Source organism: Sphaeramia orbicularis, chromosome 9 (genome assembly GCF_902148855.1).
Source record: "Sphaeramia orbicularis chromosome 9, fSphaOr1.1, whole genome shotgun sequence".
NCBI classification, from domain to species: Eukaryota; Metazoa; Chordata; class Actinopteri; order Kurtiformes; family Apogonidae; genus Sphaeramia; species Sphaeramia orbicularis.
In genome coordinates this window covers 12,563,310-12,587,740 of record NC_043965.1, presented here as the reverse complement: position 1 = coordinate 12,587,740, position 24,431 = coordinate 12,563,310, and the positions used below count along the sequence as shown (strand labels likewise).

The following is a 24,431-nucleotide window of genomic DNA, read 5'->3' as shown; positions in this document are numbered from 1 at the left end:
GTGGTCAGTAACGTACTTGGATAGTGGTGATACCCAGGTCCCGTCCGATCAAGATTCGTCCGTCTATCAGTCTGGCAATCCGAGGGTCTTCAACCTGTGAAGGAAACAGGCAGCTAATGGTTATCACTAGGGTTTATGCCAGTCTGGAAAGAATTCACCTTAAAGGAAAATAAATCTGTAAACATCAGACAGACGCTACAGAACCCCACCGGCTGGGAAAAACATTTACCAGGGTTCCTACAGGTTTCTACAACACACACAGAATAAAAACATTTTCTATTATGTAAATTTTCTTGTGGCAAATAAATTCTCATGACTTTCAATAAACTAATTGGTCATACACTGTCTTTCAATCCCTGCCTCAAAATATTGTAAATTTTGCTTCCCCACCCTGTATATTATAGTAGTCGCTTTTCCATTGGACATATACACGAAACTTTACCGATATTTACTAAATGTCAAAAAAACAGAAGTGCGTAATGTTAGTTTTTCCATTAAATCACAAATGATTTTATTTATTATCGCGAGATGACACAAGAAGCCAATCCATAAACATGGTGATGAACGTAAATATCATGTTGATTTACGGATATATTAATTATTATTATTACATATTACCCCTCTATCCTGTACTAAATTTAAAAATGATTCGGTTTCCTGGTGTGTCCACACATACCGCACCATGTTTCTTTTAAAACGCTGCTTCTTTGCTTGTTCTAACATCCATCAGCATACTTTTTTTTTTTTTTTAAATTCACATGACTAGTTGTGGAAAAAGGTCTTTGCATTGCAGTTTTGCACAATATACCAATTTTGCTAGGCCTGAAAAACCACCTCTTGACAGTGCAAAAACATTTAATCGAAAAAACAAGAATTTTGGCGAAATTATTTTTTCCATGAGGGAAATTTTAATGGCAAGTTATATTTGCACAATATGAGGGTCAATGGAAAAGCATCTATCTATCTATCTATCTATCTATCTATCTATCTATCTATCTATCTATCTATCTATCTATCTATCTATCTATCTATCTATCTATCTATCTATCTATCTATCTATCGTTCTATCGTTCTATCGTTCTATCGTTCTATCGTTCTATCTATCGTTCTATCTATCGTTCTATCTATCGTTCTATCGCTCTATCGTTCTATCTATCGTTCTATCGCTCTATCGTTCTATCTATCGTTCTATCCATCGTTCTATCTATCTATCTATCGTTCTATCGTTCTATCTATCTATCGTTCTATCGTTCTATCTATCGTTCTATCTATCATTCTATCTATCGTTCTATCTATCGTTGTCTATCGTTCTGTCTGTCTATCTATCTATCTATCTATCTATCTATCTATCTATCTATCTATCTATCTATCTATCTTTCTATCGTTCTATCTATCGTTCTATCTATCGTTCTATCTATCTATCTATCTATCTATCTATCTATCTATTGTTCTATCTATCGTTCTATCGTTCTATCTATTGTTCTATCTATCGTTCTGTCAGTCTGTCTATCGTTCTATCGTTCTATCTATCTATCGTTCGTTCATTCGTTCGTTCTATTTATCTATCTATCGTTCTATCGTTCTATCATTTTATCTATCTAAAAAGCCTTCCTTTTACATTTCAAATACAATCAGTGCGAACAACGTAAATACAATACAATCTTATAAAGATAAACTGACAGAAGCGCTAACATGCAACTGAATATAGTTAGCCTCATAGCATAATAGCCTAAGTCATATTTTTGTGAAAATTGTGATATTTGTATAAAACGAAGCAGCAGCGTTAGGACAGCAAAGTTACACAATTTGGCCAAAAATACGACTTTATGCAATTATACTATGAGGCTAACAATCTGTTGTATCATGGATGTCATTTATTTGCTTGGAACAGATCTTTAGACTTTTGAGCATGTGTCTTGCCTGCACTACCTGACAAGAGTTAAGGCTAAAGTTAAAGAACCCTGTGTTTACTCTGTGTGTGTGTGTGTGGGTTTAAGTGTGTATTTGTGTGTACTGACCTTTAGCTGGTCCAACACTAAATGGGTGATATCAGCTTGCCAGTCAGCCCCCAACATGTAGACCATCTCTCCACCCGGGTCAGAAGGTTCGGCCACAAAATGGGTCAGAACCCTCACCAAAGCATACTGGTACTGGATAAAACAGGAAAAAAAAGACGTGTTAGACTGGAAAGAAAAAAAGACAAAAATGCCTACTCTTCCTGGGGTTTGTTAAAATACAAATACAGTTACAAAATACATACTTAAATAAAAACAAGTTTTCAATTCGTTATCGTCAACAAGCTGAAAATTTCATCTTAACACATAAACCTTAAAACATTTAACCCTTTCATGCACAGTGGTCACTCCAGTGGACAGTTCTTCTCCAGCTGTTCTCTTGTGTATTCAGGGTTTTGGTTGTTTTAGTTTCATGTCAGCCGACACAGTGGACACTTATGCACCATCCCATAATACACTGACATTCAGACCATTACTGTAACATTGCTGTTCGTGATAAACCTGATCACCAGTGACATGTTTTAGTGTAAATCAATTGCTAATTGTTATTAGACTGTAATTGACAGGTATTTTTTAAACTTTTTTTTTTTTTTTAATGCATATTGTCTCCATGCAGTGAATAATAACTAGTATTAGAGTATGTTCAAATGTGAGAAAACATCTGATTAGCAGCATTAAAAATGTTTTTATTACATAGTTTTCCATATCATTTTCTGATATTAGATTTAAATACATGTTTCTTTGCTTCAAAAATTAAATACATGGTGTCCAGCTGAGTGGAAATTTTTGTAACTTTTTTTTTTTTTTTAAATCGATCAGATTTTTTTTAATTTTGTTTTTTTTTATGTCTAAAGAGGAATAAAAACACTGCAGAAAAATATCTTGACTAAATTTCACATAATTAGTGCATGAAAGGGTTAAACTTTTATCTTTAACCAGTGTTTCCCAACTTTTTTTGGGTTGTGACCCCATTTTAACATCACAAATTTCTGGCAACATTCAAAACAGCGACTTTTTTTTTTTTTGCTAAAATTAATTTGTTTTTGATCATGTAATAGTTTGCTATACTATGTTGCAAGTAAACGGTTCATTTTAGACGACATTTAGTCTATATAATGTATATTATTATGGACGGAGTCAGAAAAGCCAGGTGTAGATTACTGCACAAAGTTACAATTTTATTTTCCTCGGTCAGGATATGTACAGTCAGTCCAGCTTGGATTTACAAGGCTGACAATTAATACTGAACAAACAAGAACTCAAACTATGAATTATGAAAGAGCTGCAGCATCTGAAACCGACCACAATGAACATTTGACAGATAAACAGAACCACAGTTTGTCATGTTTTGTATGGATTGGGATTGTCTCTCTCAACTCACCATTTGTTTTTTATTAATACATTTTTTTTCTATTTTTATCAATGACTAGAAATTTCAGGCGACCCCATATGAGTTCCAGGCGACCCCACGTGGGGTTCCGACCCCAAGGTTGAAAAACACCGCTTTACAGCAGCTTGGATTGTGAGAGTCACAACAATCATTTGCATTATTGTATTTCCTTGAGTAGTTCCGGTTTGAGTGTTTTTTGTTTTTTTTTTATTTTTTAATCAATATAAACTTTTTGTGTGTTTGATGCGTGAAGGTAACTTATTCCATAGACTGGAGGTCCTGTAAAAGACAGAATTTTTCATTCAGTTCATTTTTGGTTGTTGACAGGTGTCTGGATCAGCACTTATGTTGGTCTAATGTTATAAAAGCCATGTTCTAATGTTCTAAAATACATGTTCCTTTCACCTTACATGCGTTTTTCTTGTATTTTTTATATACTTCTTGTATTTTTCTTTTTTTTGCCACTTACGGGCAAGGAGCCAAATATGGTAACTTCACCGAGCTTGATTTTCTACATAACAATAAAAACGTTTGAAATTTTGTAATAAAGTCTTTTTTTCTGTCCTCCAATAACACACTGAGGTTGAAATGTTGAGAGTGTTTGTATGAGTGAACTATAAAGGGTTCGACTAATATGTGACAAGAAAAGTAATCAGATGATACCTGTAGGGTGCAGCCTTTGCCCTTCCTCTCATCATCGTCATCATCTTCACTGTCTCTGGTTGGCCTGAGAAAAGAAGAAATAGTAAATAAGACAGACAGAAAAAGACACCAATAAGTAGGGATGGGAATCGAGAACCGGATCCCGGTAGCTCAATTCCTTGGAATCGTTTGCCTGCCTGCTTAACGATTCTGCTTATCGATTCCGCCTTCATCGCACATGCGCGATGACGTCACGTGTACGCTGCATTGTTTTGGTCAGAACTCAAACATTTGTCCACAGCATGTGATTCAGTTACAGGAATGTCACATATTTGATTCGCTACTTAGCGGTGCTTGTGACTGTAGCAGAGTGAACGCCGGGCCCAGTTCCGGTTCCGGTGCGGACAACAAACGTCGTATCCCCTCAAATACAAGTTTCTGAAGGTAGGGGAAAGGACATGAGGTGCACAACAACGGGAGACGAGCCGAGTCGAACTGGTTCAATGTAGTGGACATGCAGCAATAGAGGAATTAATAAATCGTCTTTAGTTTCATTTTAGGCCCCCCCCCACCCCAAACCGGGCCTGGTATCATCTGTTCTTATTATTTGTACATACTGTATATGTTATATTTCCTGTGCAGACATGGAAATATAAAAGACAGTTAATGCAAACACACTTGTTTGTACTCTTTTATTCCCTCACCCAATGAGAATCGATAAGAGAATCGGATTGATCAGCAAAATCAATAATGGAATTGGAATCGTTAAATTCTTACAGATTCCCATCCCTGCCGATAAGGGGAAGTGACAGAGCGATGATGTGTTTAGTAAATGCCTGTTTCTGTGCTGCTCTCAGCTCCAGGTAATCTACTACATGATCTGTGCTTCAGGTTACACTCCGTTTGTCTGCGACTCGTCTTTGTCACTTCAGGTTTGAATCCAGCTCCAGTGTACGCTGTTTGTACGGTGTGTGTCTGGAGGAATGCCTGGGTGAACATTATTTCAAACACAACGGGCCTTGATAGAAAACCCCCTTTGGGTTTTATCTGTTTTCCATTCTTTGGCAACACTTCTGCAGTTTAAAACAAACAGTAAAACTATACTCCCAGCACTTTTCTCAGCTGAAAAAGCATTAAAATGCCTGAAATCACCTCCCCCTGTGGATTGCCCTTGTGCACCAGAGCAAATGTACAATCGAAATTGAGCCCCTTTAAACACACATCTGTATTGGTTATACACAAAGCGGTTGCTCTGCACATTTAAATCAATGATCTCAAGGCAACTGCCAGGGTGAAAAAGGATATGTTACTTGTGTGGTTGGAAGTGAGAAATAAAAATCTATTGCATTAATACATGCATTATTGACCTGGTCGGTTGTTTTAGTGGCTCTGTACAGGATCCGCACTTGTCAGAAACTACATTCTGTAAATAATGCTGATCTACACTTCTAATAGAGGAAATGGTTATTGAGATTTTTTTTCTATAAAAAGTACATTTTCTTTAGATTATATTAAAAAAAAAAAAACAATACTAGGATCACAATATGATATGCCATGATATATATCATGATACTGTTAAAAAGGCAATTTTTGGTTTGTTTCTTTTTTTTAAAGATTATTTTGTGGAAGAATTGAATTACACCAGAAATATATACAGACAATAAACACATTTTTATTTGTTCAGAACAGGATCTAATATTATGCCACAAAATTTTTCTAATTCTCCATTTCCAAAGGAACTAACATCTGCCTCTCAGACGGTAAAAAAGTGCTTTTAGGATGCTTCAAATAACCATTATTTAATAAAATAGTGTTAAATAATAAGATAAGAATAATACAGGGTGTCCCATAAGTCTCCATACATAGGAGACATAATACATATGGTTCTAACATGTATTTCTTTATATTTCTTCTTTATAGTTCTTCAGCAGTGGAGGACACGCATTGAAATGTGTTCCCGACAAAATGGCAGTCATATAGAGCATATTATATAAATAAAAATGGTTTATGACAAGAAACATTTATTTTTCCTATGTATGGAGACTTATGGGACACCCTGTGTAGTTGGGATGAGAAGACCACTCTAAACGACAAGTGACGAACAAGTGAAGTACCGTATGGTGCCGCTTGCTAAAATAGCTAGAGCAAAATAAATCACTTTTGTATCAATCTGACATTGATAAAGATGAAAACGAAGGGAATTTTATCCATAATTTTTATCCGTTTTAGTTTTGTAAACACACAATACAGTTTCAGTTGGTTGTTTTTTTTTTCTTTTAATTACAGTTTTTATTTATTTCAGTTAACGAAAAAATGTTTTTTCAATTCTAGTTTTTGTCATTTTGTTAGTTTTCGTTAACGATAATAACCTTGCTTCAGACCTTAAAGGTGCTGGAGACTTACGTGACCAATTTTTCATCAAATCTGTCAAACCTCAGTCATAGCTTAAGTATCACAAATCTGTAAGTCTTTCTGGGATTACTCACCTGAATCTCTTGCATTATGGTGAACAATTTCTTAGTGTCATCCACCAGAAACAAACCACGTGTTTACAAACGAGCCGGGATGTCACTTGGGCATCTTCAGAATTTTGTTGCGACGTGCATTGTTGGAAACGGAGGTTCGCACAGCCACCTGACAGTGGCAGCACGACCATATGGTATTATATGGATGAAACAAACACACGGAAACGGGAAACGGCTGGAGGAATATGCATAGAAGGAAGGGAGTTCCTGCCGTTTCTGATCGTGTCTGTTCCAGCTGCCACTGCATGAGCCTTCACTTCCCACAATGCACATCGTGACAAAATTCCGGAGATGCCCAAGTTACATCCCGGCTTGTTTGTAAACACGTTTTGTTTCTGGTGGATGGCACTAAGACACTGTTCACCGTAATGCAAGAGATTCAGGTAAGTAATGACAGAAAGACTTACAGATTCATGACACTGAGAATATGAGTGAGGTTTGACAGATTTGATGAAAAATTGATCACAAAAGTCTCCGGCACCTTTAACCCTTTCATGCATACTGGTCACTACAGTGGACAGCTATTCTAGAGCTGTTCTCTCGTATATTCATGGGTTTTGTTGTGCTTTTTGTTTTTTTGTTTTTTGTTATTTTTTTACACATATCTTTATTAAAGTTTTAAGACACTACATGTCTTTTCTGACATGAATTGGTAACATTATGTAGATCTCTCCTGAGCATAAACCCCCAGAATCACAAGCCCTCCCCATAGTTTTCACACAGTTTATCAGTAAATACATGTTTCTGTGTGTCAAAAATGAAACATGTGGTGTCCAGCTGAGTGGACATTTTTGCAACTTCATGAAAAATAGGTTCATAAGATTTTTTTTTTTTTTTTTTTTATGTATTTTTTAAATTTTTAGATTATTTTTATTTTATTTACAGGGTGGGGAAGCAAAATTTACAATATTTTGAGGCAGGGATTGAAAGACAATGTATGACCAATTAGTTTATTGAAAGTCATGAGAATTTATTTGCCACAAGAAAATGTACATAATAGAAAATGTTTTTATTCTATGTGTCCTCCTTCTTTCTCAATAACTGCCTTCACACGCTTCCTGAAACTTGCGCAAGTGTTCCTCAAATATTCGGGTGACAACTTCTCCTATTCTTCTTTAATAGTATCTTCCAGACTTTCTGGTAATAGTTTTGCTCATAGTCATTCTCTTCTTTCCATTATAAACAGTCTTTATGGACACTCCAACTATTTTTGAAATCTCCTTTGGTGTGACGAGTGCATTCAGCAAATCACACACTCTTTGACATTTGCTTTCCTGATTACTCATATGGGCAAAAGTTTCTGAAAAGGTATGGATAATAGTGTTAGGTATGATTATGACATCAATATATGTTTGGTTTCAAAACAACTGACGTAGTGCCTGCTGAGAAAAAACAACTAAATGTTCATTGTAAATTTTGCTTCCCCACCCTGTATTTATTTATTTTATTTTATTTTATTTTTCAGAGGAAAATTTTCAATCGCATTGTTTTTTTCATGCCAAAAGAGGAATAAAAACACTCAGGAAAAAAATTTGATTAAGGTTCTCATAATTTGTGCATGAAAGGGTTAAGAAAGAAGTTGCTAATTGTGATTAATTGATCCCCAGACCTAAAATCGAACTGTAGAATGTGTAACTCCACAGCAGATGGGACTGAATAATCAGCTCTAAATACAGAATAAATGCAGTATTAAGCTGGAATGGAATCAGCGTAAAACACAAAACCTCTCTCCGTTGTTTCCCAGTGGAGGATCTCTTGTTCCGTTACACACAGACACACACACAAAAGACGCACACATTCTTTCTTCTTTGCCTCCCCCCTGCGTAATATCTACACAACACCACATGCAGACAGGCCCACACAGGATCATACATTCAGCCACAATCACACACAAAGAGCTGCCTCTGTGCCCTACTGTCCCGGAGTGTGAAACCCAGGTAATATTACATGAATTCTCCTTCCATTTCCCAGCGTCCCAGTCATATATGTGTGTGTGTGTGTGTGTGTGTGTGTGTGTGTGTGTGTGTACCTGCGATGCCTGTGTTTCACTTTGTGAGATGGTGGTTAGGGAAGATAGAGGTGTGCGCTTGTGTCTGTGGGTTTGGTGGCTATCTGAGCAGAAATTGGCAAAATTGAAAAATAGGCCCAGCTGAACAGAATGGAAGGGCGGCAAGATGGGGAAAAGCAGAAATGCACAAATGGTTACACACACACACACACACACACAGGTTTGTACAGACAATACACAGACACATGCAAACATAAAAGCAGACAGGCACTAAGAGATGCACCAGGAAAATATGCTTCTATGAGTAATAATGAAAATAGTAGAGCTGCAATTAGGGATGTCCGATATTGGCTTTTTTGCCAAAAACCGATTTGCCGATATTGTCCAACGCTTAATTTCCGATTCCGATATCTACCGATACCGCTGCCGATATATGTGGGATATTAAACTAATTTTAGGTAACATCACATATCTGCTGTCATGGAATTAACACATCATGCCTAATTTTATTGTGATGCCCCATTGGATGCATTCTCAAATGCAACAAGGCTTTCAAAATGTAAACACTGTCTGTGCAAAGAATACATACTTCAACTGAAGTTGTGGAAAAAATGCCATATTTATTTATTTTCTCTCCCTCCCTCCATGAGTCTACTACAGTGCGGCAACTCTACTGTACTATTTTGAAAACCGCACATTTCTTTCAGCTACAAACGATGCTTCATTTACACGTCGGTAAATGCCGGTGAAATCAAGGCATTATTTTATGGGTTTTAATGATAGGCAGAAAAAACAATAATGATAATCACCGATATTACATTTTTATCCCAATATCGGGCCGATAATATCAGTGGGCTGATATTATCGGACATCCCTAGCTGCAGTACATTGATTAGTGAGTTTGAGTCATTCTTTCATTCATTCGTTCATTCATTCATTTTTTCCCCCAAACTGTACAACAGGGGGGTCAAACATGCAGCCTGTGAAAGGTTCCAAACTGGCCCATGCTATGAATTTGCAAAGTGCATAAAATTATAATAAAGTTATTAAGAGTAAATAGGACATGAATGAATGAATGAACGAACTAGAAAAGCACTCGGTGAGCGCCCCCCCCCCCCCCCGATCACCACCAAAATTTAGTCATTTGTTCCTTGTGCCAATATCAACATTTCCTGAAAATTTCTTTAAAATCTGTCCATAACTTTTCAAGTTATCTTGCTAAGAGACAAACAAACAAACTAGAAAAGCACTCTGAGAGCGCAGACCTCTGACCTGTTTAGACAAACACATCTGCTGTTTTTTCCAGACTTTACAAACAAACCCCATTTTAACATCACAAATTTCAGGCGACCCCAGACATTCAAAACAGAGACATTTTATTTGCTAAAATTAATTTGTTTTTGATCGTGTAATTGTTTGCTATAATATGTTGCAAATAAACGTTAATTTTAGACAATATTTTGACTATATAACGTACATTTTTCTTAGTAAGTTTTAATTTTAAAAATGTTTTTTTTTTACAAATTATTGCAAATTTCAGGCAACCCCAGACATTCAAAACGGAGACATTTTATTTGCTAAAATTAATTTGTTTTTGATCATGTAATTGTTTGCTATAATATGTTGCAAATAAACATTAATGTTAGGCAACATTTAGCCAATATAATGTAAATTTTTATTAGTAAGTTTTAATTTTTAAATTTTTTTTATAAATTATTCAAAATTTCTGGCAACCCCAGACATTCAAAACGGAGACATTTTATTTGCTAAAATTAATTTGTTCTTGATCGTGTAATAGTTTACTATAATATGTTGCAAATAAACATTAATTGTAGACAATATTTTGACTATATAACATACATTTTTCTTAGTAGGTTTTAATTTTTACATTTTTTTAAATAAATTATGAGAAATTTCAGGCGACCCCAGACATTCAAAACGGAGACATTTTGTTTGCTAAAATTAATTTGTTTTTGATCGTGTAATTGTTTGCTGTAATATGTTGCAAATAAATGTTAATTTTAGGCAACATTTAGGCTATATAATGTAAATTTTTATTTGTAAGTTTTAATTTTTTATCAATTACTAGAAATTTCAGGTGACCCCATTTGAATTCCAGGCGACCCCACGTGGGGTCCCGACCCCAAGGTTGAAAAACACTGAGCTAAACTTTAGAATCATGTATTTGGATAGTTCAGTGTTAATCTCCATGTGCAGTTATAATTATCATGTGACTAGATGAGTATTGAAGACGATACTCTTATTCTGATTAAGTGTAACCACTGTACACTGTAAAAATAAAAAATCTGTAATTTAACAGCATTTTCAGTTTATTTTACAGATTTTTCCTGTATTTTTAAGATACTGAAAAATATCAATGAAATGACATAAATAGTGTGATTTTACACGTCAAATGGAAAATAACGTGAAAAAACTGTAACTGTGAATAACCAAAAAATGTCAGTTTTTTTAAATAATTTTTTTTTGTTTTTTTCACAGAAGAATACAGTTAAAATACATTTGCAAGTGTATCATAATTTCAAAAATATGTCTTTTCTAACCTAAAGAGAAAAAAAAAACAAACACCCAGGAGTGACACCCCCGCCCCCCAAAACTGTTTGAGAAACACTGATTTATGAGGAAACCATCATCCTCCTTCCAGTTGGTCTGAATCATGTTGGATGATCAGCTTTGTTTTTCAGTGCATGGTGAATAAACTAACCCCAAATAAGACCGGCTTTAATCTCACAATTAGAAATGCATTTGTGCAGACGACATTCTTAAGTGTTCCAGATTACGGGGACATTATTTACATGCATGCCGTCTCCTCAGCACTTCACCGCCTAAACCCTGTGGAAAACAATTCTCTGGTTTCCTGGCCCTGGAAAACACTCATCTTATTTGTGTAATTTGTGGATTTGTGGGGATTCCCAGTCCTGTAGACAGCTGCTCAGCGTGGGTTCCAGGATTTCCCCAATTTTATGCTTTGGTAACGGAACAACCTTCAGAATTCACTACGTCATATTTTATCTCCCTGGGTGAATCCATAGCTCTGATTTAAAAAAAAAAAAAAAAATGCAGTGGAAATGAAGGATTTAATTGCTACTCCTTAGATTAGATGTTGTCTTTTAACCCATAAAAACCCAAACAGCCACCTACGACACAAACCAGCTACTGATCTAAACTGTTTAATACCTGTTGATCCACTAATCCTATCAGTACATGTAAATATTTAGTGTTAAATGCAGTTTGCCGTCTTTTCGTGGTCATCAGATATGACCCATTTGGATGTTCAGAGGCTTCATAGTTACCATAGAAACACTGTCATCTTCCACAACTTTGATTCACCAGTGAAAGCCATGGAGTTGGATCAATGACAGTGGATGGAAACATTCAGTTAGCGATATCTCTGCTGAAAAAGTCAGCTTTTTTTCATTTTTCTCTGTTTTAATATAATTAACTTTGAATTTACTCTGAGTTTACATGAACACACAGGTGTCAAACATACGGCCCGGGGGCCAAATCCGGCCTGCCAAAGGGTCCAATCTGGCCCGCGGGATGAATTTGTGAAATGCAAAAATTACACTTAAGATATTAACAATCAATGGTGTTAAAATCATTTTAATTCAGGTTCCACATACAGACACATACGGTCCAATTAGATTTAAAGTGGGTCAGAACCAGTAAAATATTATCATAATGACCTATAAATAATGACAACCCAAAATTTTCTGGTTTTTTTTTTTTTTTTTTTTTTTTTTTGGGTGTAAAAAAGTAAAATTACATGAAAATGTTTACATGACCAAACTATACATTTATAAAAAAAAAAAAATGTGAATAACCTGAACAAATATGAACAACCAGAAATGTCTTAAGAAAAGTAAATGCAATTTTACCAACATTCTGCCTGTTACGAAATGTTTTGTGCGATTGTAATGCACATGTGTAAATGATAAACTGATAAAAACAAGGCATTTTTTTAGTGTTAAAAAGTTAAAATTGCACTTGTTTTTCTTATGACAATTCAATTTGTTCATGGTATTTAGATTTTCAAGGAAACTTTGTGGATGTAAACCTGATCATAATAAAATTTTACTTTTTTCACTGTTATTATTTTACTGGTCCGGCCCACTGGAGATCAAATTGGGCTGAATGTGGAACTGAACTAAAATGAGTTTGACACCCCTGATTTACACGATCTGTGAATTAAATATAGGAAAATACATGATTTATACTGAGAAATGCACAATACAAAATGCAAAATAGAGGATAATATTCTAAACTAGTCGCTTTTCAAAATAAAATCTCCGGAAGAGGAATGGAAAAAATTGCTTTAATATTAACCACAGTTTTTTTTTCTTTGCAGCCCGGTACCAAATAATCCACTGACCGGGGGTAGGGGACCACTGGATTAACCAATTAACCTATCAGTGCATGTCTGTGGAAGGTGGGAGGAGCCAAAGTACCCAGAAGGAGCCCATGGAAACTCCATATATAAAGGTCCCACCCTTTATTATTTGTTGTCTATTTGTTCTTATTCTATATTTACGTCTTTTTAATTTTTTAAATGCATGGTGAGAGAGAAACAGTATGTCATTTCTCTGTGTGTCCTGTGCATCTAGTGAATTGACAATAAAAATAAAAAAAAATCTTTCAATCTTAACCCTTAGTGGTCTGAGCATATTTTGGCTGTTTTTCAGTACTTCTGATTTTGCCTTTATATACTATATAAACAAATGTTTACTATACCCATGTTGGGTATCTTTTTTTTTCAGCACAACTTCATCTATCTCATCTGCCTATTTTTTTTTCACTTTAACCTACTATATCAACATAAAAGGCCAAAAACCACACAAAAAATATAAAATCCGATTTGAAAATATTATATAATTTTTTGCATGAATAACACGAAGATGCTTAACAAACCTTTTCAAAGACTTTAAAAGTAAATATTGGTTCCAAATATTAGGTATAGAAAATTTAAATTGTAATAAATTAAAATTATACTCAAATATTTGACATAAAAGCAGATCTTTACATTGGTGTTTTCTTTGGTTTTCTCATCCCCCGACTTCCGACACATGAATTATGAGATCCTTAATCAAAATTTTTTTCCTGAGTGTTTTTATTCCTCTTTAGGTATGAAAAACTGGATTTTTTTTTTTTTTTTTTAAGAACCAATTTTTCATGGGGTTACAAAACGCTGGACACCATGCATTTAAAGACATACTGTGTGAAAACTTTGACATACATTTTTTCAATGCTGTTAATCTGTTCTCACATTTTAACATTCTACAACCTTCTGAGACCCTGCAATGCATTTTTTTGTCCTCTGTAAGGAACAAGAGTTTTACAGCTTTATTAAAAATAAATAAATCTGTCCACTTTATTGCTTTAACTAAAAAAAAATTCAATAAAAAAAGTGTTTGAAAAAAAAATTATGACCCAAAAAATTGCATTTGAACACTTTTCTTTGATTGAAGTGAATTTTTTTTAAAACTGATTTTTATTTTTTTTTTTTAATGAAAATATTTTTTTTTGGTTAAAGCAATAAAGAAACAAATCTACCTTCATGATTTTTTGTGGAGTTCCAAAAATGTCCACTTCGCTGGACACCATGTGTTTAATTTTTGAATATCAGAGAGTGATCTACTGGGTGAAAACTATAAAAATCAAAACATTATTAATGGAGCTAATCTGATGTTTTCTCATATTGTATCATATTCCCAATTTTTATTAGCAATTGATTTACACTCAAACATGTTACTGCAGATCAGGTTTATCAAGTAAAGCAAAGTTATAGTAATGGTATGAATGTCAGTGTATTATTATGGGATGGTGCAAAAGTGTCCACTGTGTTGGCTGATATGAAACCAAAACAACAAAACCCATGAATATACGAGAGAACAGCTGGAGAAGAACTGTCCACTGTAGTGACCACTATACATGAAAGGGTTAAATGATGTCAATGTTTACATCTATAACATTTCCTTAACCCTTTCATGCATAGTGGTCACTCCAGTGGACAGTTCTTCTCCAGCTGTTCTCTTGTTACCTCCGCCAAGGAGGTTATGTTTTTGCCAGGGTTTGTTTGTTTGTTTGTCTGTCTGTCTTTTTGTTTGTTTGTCTGTCTGTCTGTTTGTTTGTTTGTCTGTCCGTTAGTGTGCAACATAACTCAAAAAGTTATGGACAGATTTGGATGAAATTTTCAGGGTTTGTTGGAAATGGGATAAGGAAGAAATGATTACATTTTGGTGGTGATCAGGGGTGGGGGGGCCCACGGGGGGGGGGCACTGATCAGCCTTGGCGGAGGTCTGCGCTCTCCGAGTGCTTCTAGTATATTCATGGATTTTGTTGTTTTAGTTTCATATCAGCCAACACAGTGGACGCTTATGCATCATCCCATACACTGACATTCATTCCATTAGTGTAATTTTGCTGTTCTTAATAAACCTGATCTGCAGTAACATGTCTGAGTGTAAATCAGTTGTTAATTGTTATTAGACTGTAATTAACATTTTTCTTGAACAAAAAGGTTTGGGTTTTTTTTTTGTTTTTTGCATATTATCTCCATGAAATGAGTAACAGCTAGTATTAGAGTATGTTAAAATGTGAGATAAAGGCATTAGTGGCATTAAAAATGTTTTTATTTCTTATTTTTCACACAGTTTATCACTTTCTGAAGATGGGTTTTAAATACATGTTTCTTTGGTTCAAAAATTAAACACACAGTGTCCAACTGAGTGGGAAAAAAATTCAATTGCATAGTTTTTTTCATGCCTAAAAGAGGAAACAAAAAAACCTCACTCAAGAAAAAAATATTGAGTTAGGTTCTCATCATTCATGCATGAAAGGGTTAAAAATCTGAAGAACATGGACAACTTGAAATGTCTTAAGAAAAACAGGTGCAATTTGAACAATATTCTGCCTCTGTTTATCATTTACACATGTGCATTACAACTTACTTTACAATTACAAAAACACAAAATATTTACTAACAGGCAGAATATTGGTAAAATTGCACTTAAATCTCTTAAGACATTTCAGATTGTTCATATTTGTTCAGGTTATTCACATTTTTTTGGAAAAAGTAGTTTGTCGATGTAAACATTTTCATGTGATTTTACATGTTTTTTGTTTTTTTTTACACTAAAGCAACGAGAAAATTTGCAGTTGTCATTATTTATAGGTTACTACAAGAGTATTTTACTTGAGATTATATGTGTCTGTATGTGGAGCCCGGATTGAAATAATTCTGACACTATTGATTGTTAATATCTTCAGAGTAATTTTTGCATTTCACAAATTCATCCCACAGGCTGGACTGGACCCTTTGGCGGGTCGGATTTGGTCCCCGGGCCACATGTTTGACACCTGTGATCTAAATAGTGCAGTCCAATAGAGCAAAAACAACATATGATTACCAGGTCAACTTCGGTCCATGACCTCCTTATTGAGAGTTTAAGTGTGTGTTTGTGTGTTTAAGTGAATAAACGCTCCATTCAGTTGGAATGATGCTAAAGCCATAATGGTTGTCTTCAGTGGAGCCAGGTGGGCCTTGACCTCATAGGAAATATAGACCGGCTGGAATGATATGTGCTCTCAAGTGCTCCATTCAATAAGCAGTATATCACACACACACACACACACACACACACACACACACACACACACACGTAACAGAGGAACAAAGCGTCTTGCATCATTTTCTCTTTTAAAAACCAATGAAACAGTCGAATCTCATCCAGCCTTGACTCATTCTATCTCTCTGGTTCTTCTCTTCCCTTACAGGGACAAAACCTGTTCTTTTTGTTGGAGAAGCAATATCCTTTGACTGTGCTCTGAAGCAGAACAACTGCATTAACCAGCGCTGCAAACCATTTTCTGTATTTGCAGTTTTGCTCTTTGACTGCTCTAACACGCTGCAAAATGTTTGGAGAATTCAGCGGGACGTCTGCGGTCGTTCTGTCTGTCATAGTGGGTCCTCGTTGCATGCGTTGTTAGAACTTCATATCTGAAGAGTCGACCCATCCATTCCAGTCCAGAGTCGCTCATTAGCACATGCGACCTAAAGGCGAAGACACACCAACCCGACTGCCGATTGCCATCAGAAAAGGTAGCCCGAATAATTAGCCAGCTTACGTCTGCCCAACACGGTCAAAAAAGTGTGAAGAACAAACCAAACCGACTACGGACTTGAGTGTACGTTCTGCGAAAAAACGGAAAATGACGGAACATCTGTCTAAACCCAGAGCTCGCTGTCGTCAGTCATTGTTGTCAGCAGAGAGTGTTGAGTAGTCCAGAAGGGTTGTTGTTGTTGTACTCGTTGAACGGATGGTTAGTAATAAGAAGATACTGGTGTTGTCAGCTCTAGGGCTTTTTCATGTGGAAGAAGAAAGATGTCACAGTCGAAAACTGAGGAGAAATCGCACTATGCTAAGAATGCTAACAGTGTTCACCTCATGGAATGAATGAAGTCCATAGAAAACACTGACTGGCACTCATTCAGATACGATATGAGCAGTGAATGGACTATTATAGAAGACAGTAATAGTGTGAAGGACCTTGGCACAGCTGGATTCACATGGACACTTCTGTGTTTACTGATTCACTAGTCAAGGGCTATCCCTGCAAAAATCAGACTGGTCCGACTGAACGACGGGAAGTGGCCGATTACACATGTTGAATCGCCCGAAAAGACTGACGACGGCATTAACGATGGCTGATCGAACAGAACACACCAAACAGACTCATGTCACCGACTTTGCCAGACTGCCCAACGACATCCAACCGCCAAAAATCGGGTTGGTGTGTCATTCAGGTCTACTGAATATTTCAAAAGTAATGAAAACGGAGATTAGCATCTTTTTCTGTATCACTCCTTTTTCCAGTTAAATCAGTGTTGCGCTTCGTTCTCAAAGCCCCAATATCTCAGAACCTTAACGAAGTATGGATTGCTGTCTATTAAACTAATATACTACTCGCATTACAGGGTGGGGAAGCAAAATTTACAATGAACATTTAGTTGTTTTTTCTCAGCAGGCACTACGTCAATTGTTTTGAAACCAAACATATACTGATGTCATAATCATACCTAACACTATTATCCATACCTTTTCAGAAACTTTTGCCCATATGAGTAATCAGGAAAGCAAACGTCAAAGAGTGTGTGATTTGCTGAATGCACTCGTCACACCAAAGGAGATTTCAAAAATAGTTGGAGTGTCCATAAAGACTGTTTAGAATGGAAAGAAGAGAATGACTATGAGCAAAACTATTACCAGAAAGTCTGGAAGATACTATTAAAGAAGAATGGGAGAAGTTGTCACCCCAATATTTGAGGAACACTTGCGCAAGTTTCAGGAAGCGTGTGAAGGCAGTTATTGAGAAAGAAGGAGGACACATAGAATAAAAACATTTTCTATGATGTAAATTTTCTTGTGGCAAATAAATTCTCATGACTTTCAATAAACTAATTGGTCATACACTGTCTTTCAATCCCTGCCTCAAAATATTGTAAATTTTGCTTCCCCACCCTGTATTTTCTAATAGGTTGTTTGAGGTGGAGTTCCCCTTTCATCTTTGTATCCAAGGAAGTTTTTTTAATAACCCCATATTGAAGCCTTTGAATACAAAAAATAACTAATTTAACCAGATGAAAATGAAAAACAAACAAGTGTTCAGAGAACGTAAACCTCCACCAAGCACCCCAAACGGTGTGCATGTGTGGATCGACTATTTCTTTTTAAATTAAACAGTTTCAAGGTTTTTCCATACAGCAGAAAAAGTTGAAGCTTGGTACCAGTCATGTGTATGTCAAAGTATATTAAATTCCAATCAATATTTGTTGAGTTATAATGAAAAATATATAATAAATGGGATTTTCAATGTTAAATTGAAATGTCCACAGAGTCCACATTCTACAGTGGATGTGGACAATTTTGTGCCAGATACAAGATATTGTTATAAGCTACGTGTGAATCAAATTAGATGCTAATCGGAGTCGTTTTGAATTTTCTATGAATTTTCGAAAACTGCTCAATGATGAGAGATAGGAATATTGTAGATTTTGTGACCTTGAACTTTGGCCTACTTGGCCCAAAATTTAATGGGTTGGTCCCAGGGCCTAGGCCTATCTGTGGGTACAATTTGGTAAAGATAAAGTTTTCCCGTAAAGTTGCTAACAAACAAACACGCAAACAAACAAACACACAAAGCAAAGTGATCACAATACCTCCTGGCAGAGGTAAAAAAAACATGTTTCCCCTAATTAATTATGTGCGTTCATAAGCCAGTGTTAACCCCAACAATATTGTGAACCAGTCAACATTGGTACTGTACATGGTACTAAAGGGTCTGTTGTGGTTTTTGCATTTTTAGCAGCCATTGAAAACTTCCAAACCTGCTTGGAAAGTATAGTGAGGTGAGGTGTGTTCAGTTGGCTACAATCTGCAACTTCACCACTAGATGTCCCTAAATCCTACACATGGCATTTTCATTAATAAAAGTTAAAAATACCTCTTGTTGGTGACGATGGGGACTCTCCAGCCTTTGACCTGGCTTAGCTCCGTGTCGGACACGTCTATCTGCAAAGGTAGTTTGGGGACCCAGACGGTGAGCTGGAGCTGTGCAGACAGGTGGAGGTAGTTGAAGTTTACCGCCAAAGACTGACGGCCGCGCATTTCTTTACCGTTCACCAAAACCTGGTCGCAGTTTGGGGAAACCTGAGCAGAGAAACAGAGCAGGAGGAAAGGAGTTAGCTGGAGTTTGACAGCATGCATGTAAGGCTACGTTCAGACGGCAGGTCTTAATGCACAATTCGGATTTTTGGGTGAAATCCGATTTTTTTGTGTGCTCATTCATGTTATACATTAAATCTATCAGTTTTGAGTATGAACTGAATGTGACCCTGAAGTGACCTGCATGCGCAAAAGAGGTCCTGATGTAATACGTACCTCTCCACTGGTGGATTATCTGTGTATTGCATGTATCTAATTGTATACATCAGGTTTTTCAAGAAAAAAAATATCACACTGATCATGTAGAGGGCTTCAAAACTCATATATCAAATATGATACGTTTGCTGTTATAGGGTTAAGTGACCTCAGACAAACCTAACTCAGTGATTTCTCCAGAAACAGATGCAGCCTCTGTGGTGGCGTCCTGAAGCAGAGCCCGGAGCCAGTTTTCAGCAGAACATTCATGCTCTCGCAGCAAAAAAAAAGATATTTTGTCACTGATGGCTTACATTTGTATTCATCTTGTAAAGCACTTTGGAACACTGTTTTGAAAAGTGCCCCAGAAAGAAAGGTTAATATTATGCTACTATGGCTTATTAATGCCACATCAGTGGCATTTTTAGCTTTCTGATAACCCACGGAGCTGCTGTCACTTCCACCAGTGTGAAAGAAACACACTAAAGCCTCCACATGCAGCTGCAGAAAACCACTAAATCACATTCATTTAGACGCATTAAACTAATGACTTTGAACATATTAATGGAAATAACACTGACGACCTCTGCACTGCAGTTTAAATGATGGACCGATTGATTCAATATGAGATTATTAAATAACTACAACCACTACAGTTATCTTATCAGCTTGGTAATTTGCCATTATTACCTCCGCCAAGGAGGTCATGTTTTAGTCGGCGTTGGTTTGTCTGTCTGTCTGTTTGTGTGTGGACGGATTTGGATGAAAATTTCCGGAAATGTTGATACTGGCACAAGGAACAGATGATTACATTTTGGTGGTGATCGGGGGGGGGGGGCACTGATCTGCCTTGGCGGAGGTCTGAGCTCTACCAGTGCTTTTCTAGAAAAGAGAGCGCAGACCCCTTAAATGCATTAATTTACAGAAACGAGCAGTACGGATCATATATAAGGTTGGATTTCTAGAACACACTCAGTATCCCTTTATTCACTCAAAACTATTAAAAATCCACGATCTTGTAAAATATTATACAGCAATAATCTTATTTAAAGCATTCGGCAAATTACTACCAAGTAATATACAAAAAACTTCACAATTCGGGAGAGTACTCATAATTTGAGAGGCTTTGGAGATTTCGCATTACCCGAATTTCGAACCACTTATAAATGTTTTTGTGTGTCTGTATGTGGAGTGAAACTTTGGAACAGTCTGGACATCCAACACAAGCAACGCCAAAACATCCACTGATTTAAACTGCTATACAAAAATATGATCTGGTCCCAGTTCAAGGATGGAGGGTCTTAAACTGAGGTTCCATAAATACTCTGTCTTAAATGTTCATGTGTGCTTGTTGTTCCTCATCTAGTTGGTCTGTGTTGTCCTTTACCATCTGGTATTGTTCTTACCATCGCTGGGATGTGCTGCCCTTTACCATTAGTGCTGTTGGAGTTTTTTGGGTTTTTTTTCTGACCATTGTTTGTATGTAATTATTGCTGTTCTTTACCACTTGTGGTATTGCAGTTTTGTGTTTTTACCATTGTTGGTATGTAATTATTATCATGTAAGTTGACGGTTAACTGTTACCTGTGGTAACACTACCACGAATGTACTTTGTTTCTATGTTGTTGTTTTTTTTACACATTTTGGTTATGCAATGTAAATACTGTCAAATGAGTTTATTCTAATTTGGTTTAAGGCTGTTTTGTTCTATTTTGTTCATTGTTCTGGCTTGAAGTCAAAGGACAGGAGTGAGTATTTAAAATGTTATTATGTTCAGTTATTTGATGAAGAGAATGGGGGCGGGATTAAATAAGTTTTTCTTCTTCCCACTCCTTTTCGAGTGTAAATGAATGATTTTTTTTTGTTTTGTTTTGAATTTGCATGTATTCTGTAAATGCTCTAAATAAACTAGAAGCACTCGGAGAGCGCAGACCTCCGCCAAGGCTGATCAGTGGCGCCCCCCGTGGGCCCCCCCACCCCCGATCACCACCAAAATTTAATCATTTCTTCCTTATCCCATTTCCAACAAACCCTGAAAATTTCATCCAAATCTGTCCATAACTTTTTGAGTTATGTTGCACACTAACGGACAGACAAACAAACAAACAAACCCTGGCAAAAACATAACCTCCTTGGCGGAGGTAACAAACGAATGAATGAAATTTAGTTGAATGTGGCCCCTGAACTAAAATGAGTTTGACACCCCTGACATAAGGGTTTGTCATCTCCACATTTGTTGGATAGCTACAGAATTCCTTCCTCATCGCCATCTACTGTTTAGACCCTAGAACACCCAGTTGTTTTTGGGCGCGGGCTGTGGTACGTGCTTGTGAACGCAACATCTACAGGGCAGGTCAATCAATCGATCAATCAATCAGTCAATCAAATTTTATTTATATAGCACCAAATCATAACAAAAGTTATCTCATGACACTTTACATATAGAGCCGGTCGAAACCAAACTCTGAAGCCAATGTACAGAAACCCAACAGAAGGTGTGACGGTATCCAGGTCAAGGTTATTATCATTAACGAAAACTAACAAAATGACAAAAACTAGAATTAACAAAAACATTTTCATCTGGGGAAATGTTTGCTCTGGTTGTCTCAGGGGGGTGGGGAGTCAGCTTTGGAAGGAATTTGACCGGAAGGTTAAAATACGATTTTTCAGAACCCCATTAAAATCGTTTCTCTCTAAAAGTGGTGTTAGCAACAAGTGTTGGAGAAACTGTGGTCTTGTCGGTGATCAGACACACATATTTTGGGAGTGCCCCATTGTGAAACACTTCTGGACTAATGTAAAAGGCATATTGGATAGTTTACTTAAAGGGAACCTCTCTATGGACCCATTATTATTTTTACTGGACATATTCCCTGATGGTCTGTCCCATGACCAAGAATTCATACTACATCTTCTTCTGATGACTGCGAGAAAAATGATAACAATGTTATGGTTGAAACCTGAATCACCTACAATTGGACAATGGATACAAAAAATTAAACAAGTTCGTCTAATGGAACAGTTAACAGCACAGCTACAGCTGAAGACTCCGACCTTTGAAAGAAGATGGAGACCAGTATTCAGTCTAATTGGAATGGATATTTAAGTCTGGATTGTCTTTTTTTTTGTTTTTTTTTCTCTCCTTTTCATCATTGTAACCAAATATTTTATATTGTAATCTTGGGCCCAATCTCAGGACAAACGTTGTTACTCTGTACATTGTTTTTTTTTGTTTGTTTGTTTGTTTTTTGTTTTGTTTTATTTTGTTTTCTTCAATAAAAGTTAAAAAAAAAAAAAAGAAAAAACACTTTCAGTAACTGAAATAAATAAAAACTACAATTAAAAGAAAAAAATTATAATTATCTGAAACTGTATTCTGTGTGTACAAAACTAACTAAAATGTATAAAAATTACGGATAAAATTCCCTTAGTTTTCGTCTTTGTCAATGTCAGATTGATACGAAATCGATTTATTTCCCTCAAGCAATTTTTGCTGCTGGCACCATTTGATATTTAACTTGTCACTTGTTGTCACTTGTGGTTTAGAGTTGTCTTCTTGTCCTGTCTGGGATTTATTTGAATTCGACAGCGAAGAAGAGAAAAGATATAAAAACAAAACGAAACTAAAACTAAGCATGTAGAAAAATCACGAAAACTAATAAAAAACTAGCAAACCTGCTCTAAAAACTAATTAAAACAAACTGAATTACAGAAAAAAAAGTCAAAACTAAATAAAACTAAACTATAATGAAAAATCCAAAACTATTAGAACCTTGATGCGGGTACAGCACAGATCCAGATACCCAGTCTGAAAACACCCTGATGCTCCTGATCTGAGCAGCATTTCAGTCGCTGGAGTGTCCTCACAGAAGTGCAGTTTCATTTTCATAATCTATGGAATAATAGATATCTAGTTTTCCAACAACATTACTCATATGACACTGATCCAAACGTGTAAAAAATGTATGAAGACACTGGATTATTATGGTTGCATTTCAGCGCAGACAATGTGACAGGCAGAACAATGGGGAGGTTAAAAATGTGTCAGTTTCCTTTTCACACTCGTTACCTGTCTGACTGTGTGACGGATTAGGAGGACTGTTTTTTGGACAAATTACCCCACAAGTTTTACCAAGTACATACTCATGTATTCATACAGGGAGACAAATGACGATACTAGTCTGAGGAGAGGGGTTTGTCAGGTTTATGGGATATCTGTGTATAGTGTATGTTCAAACACAGGGGTGGAGTTTACATTATTACATCCATCTGTCTGTGTCGTACAGCTTTAACACAAACACACTCCATACAGAAGAATCCGAATGACACATGATAAACTTCTTTACACATTTCAAAGAGTTATTGGAATGAAATCTTTATATCAAAACATATAGACAGTGAAATAAAAACAAAAATCAACCAACAAAATATAAGTACTGGTACATAAATGATTGATAAGCAAACAAAGCACAAAAATAAATAAATGATAATAGTAATAAATAATAATAATAATAATAACACTGGTGAACAACAAATTTATTGTTTAAGTTTTTTGAGCTGATTTAGGATAATGTTGGTGTGCTGAATCCAAAAATCACATTCATTTTGCTCAATCAGGTCAACTTTCTGAACTATGCTACATATTGGCTTTTTAACATTTTTGCTTACATTTATGGGCATTCTCACATATGATATAAAATTCTTTCATATTTCTTGCAATAAACGGGTTCTGAAGATTTTACTTTTGCCAATTTATGACCTGTATTGTCTATCAGTATACCTAAAAAGCAAGTGTGCGTTACCTGATTGATAGATTTATCATTTATGAATATTCTAGCCTTCTCTTTATTGTATTTCTTGTTCCTACCGGCAAAGATAATAAAATTTGTTTTCTTGATGTTAAGTGACAGTTTATTT

General features: G+C 36.0%; 1 protein-coding gene across 1 annotated transcript in view; it reads right to left on the bottom strand.

Annotated features, from left to right (window-relative positions):
• The window catches only part of LOC115425604 (transmembrane protein 132C), a 55,202-nt gene extending 35,841 nt beyond the window's left edge, over nt 1-19,361 (bottom strand). The window contains exons 1-4 of the mRNA XM_030143238.1: nt 19,099-19,361; nt 4,069-4,132; nt 2,019-2,150; nt 17-94 (exon numbers count right to left, since the gene is read on the bottom strand). Of these exons, the coding sequence (XP_029999098.1) occupies nt 17-94; nt 2,019-2,150; nt 4,069-4,132; nt 19,099-19,361 (537 nt within the window). The remainder of the gene's footprint in view (nt 1-16; nt 95-2,018; nt 2,151-4,068; nt 4,133-19,098) is intronic.
• Between the last annotated feature and the right edge of the window lie 5,070 nt (nt 19,362-24,431).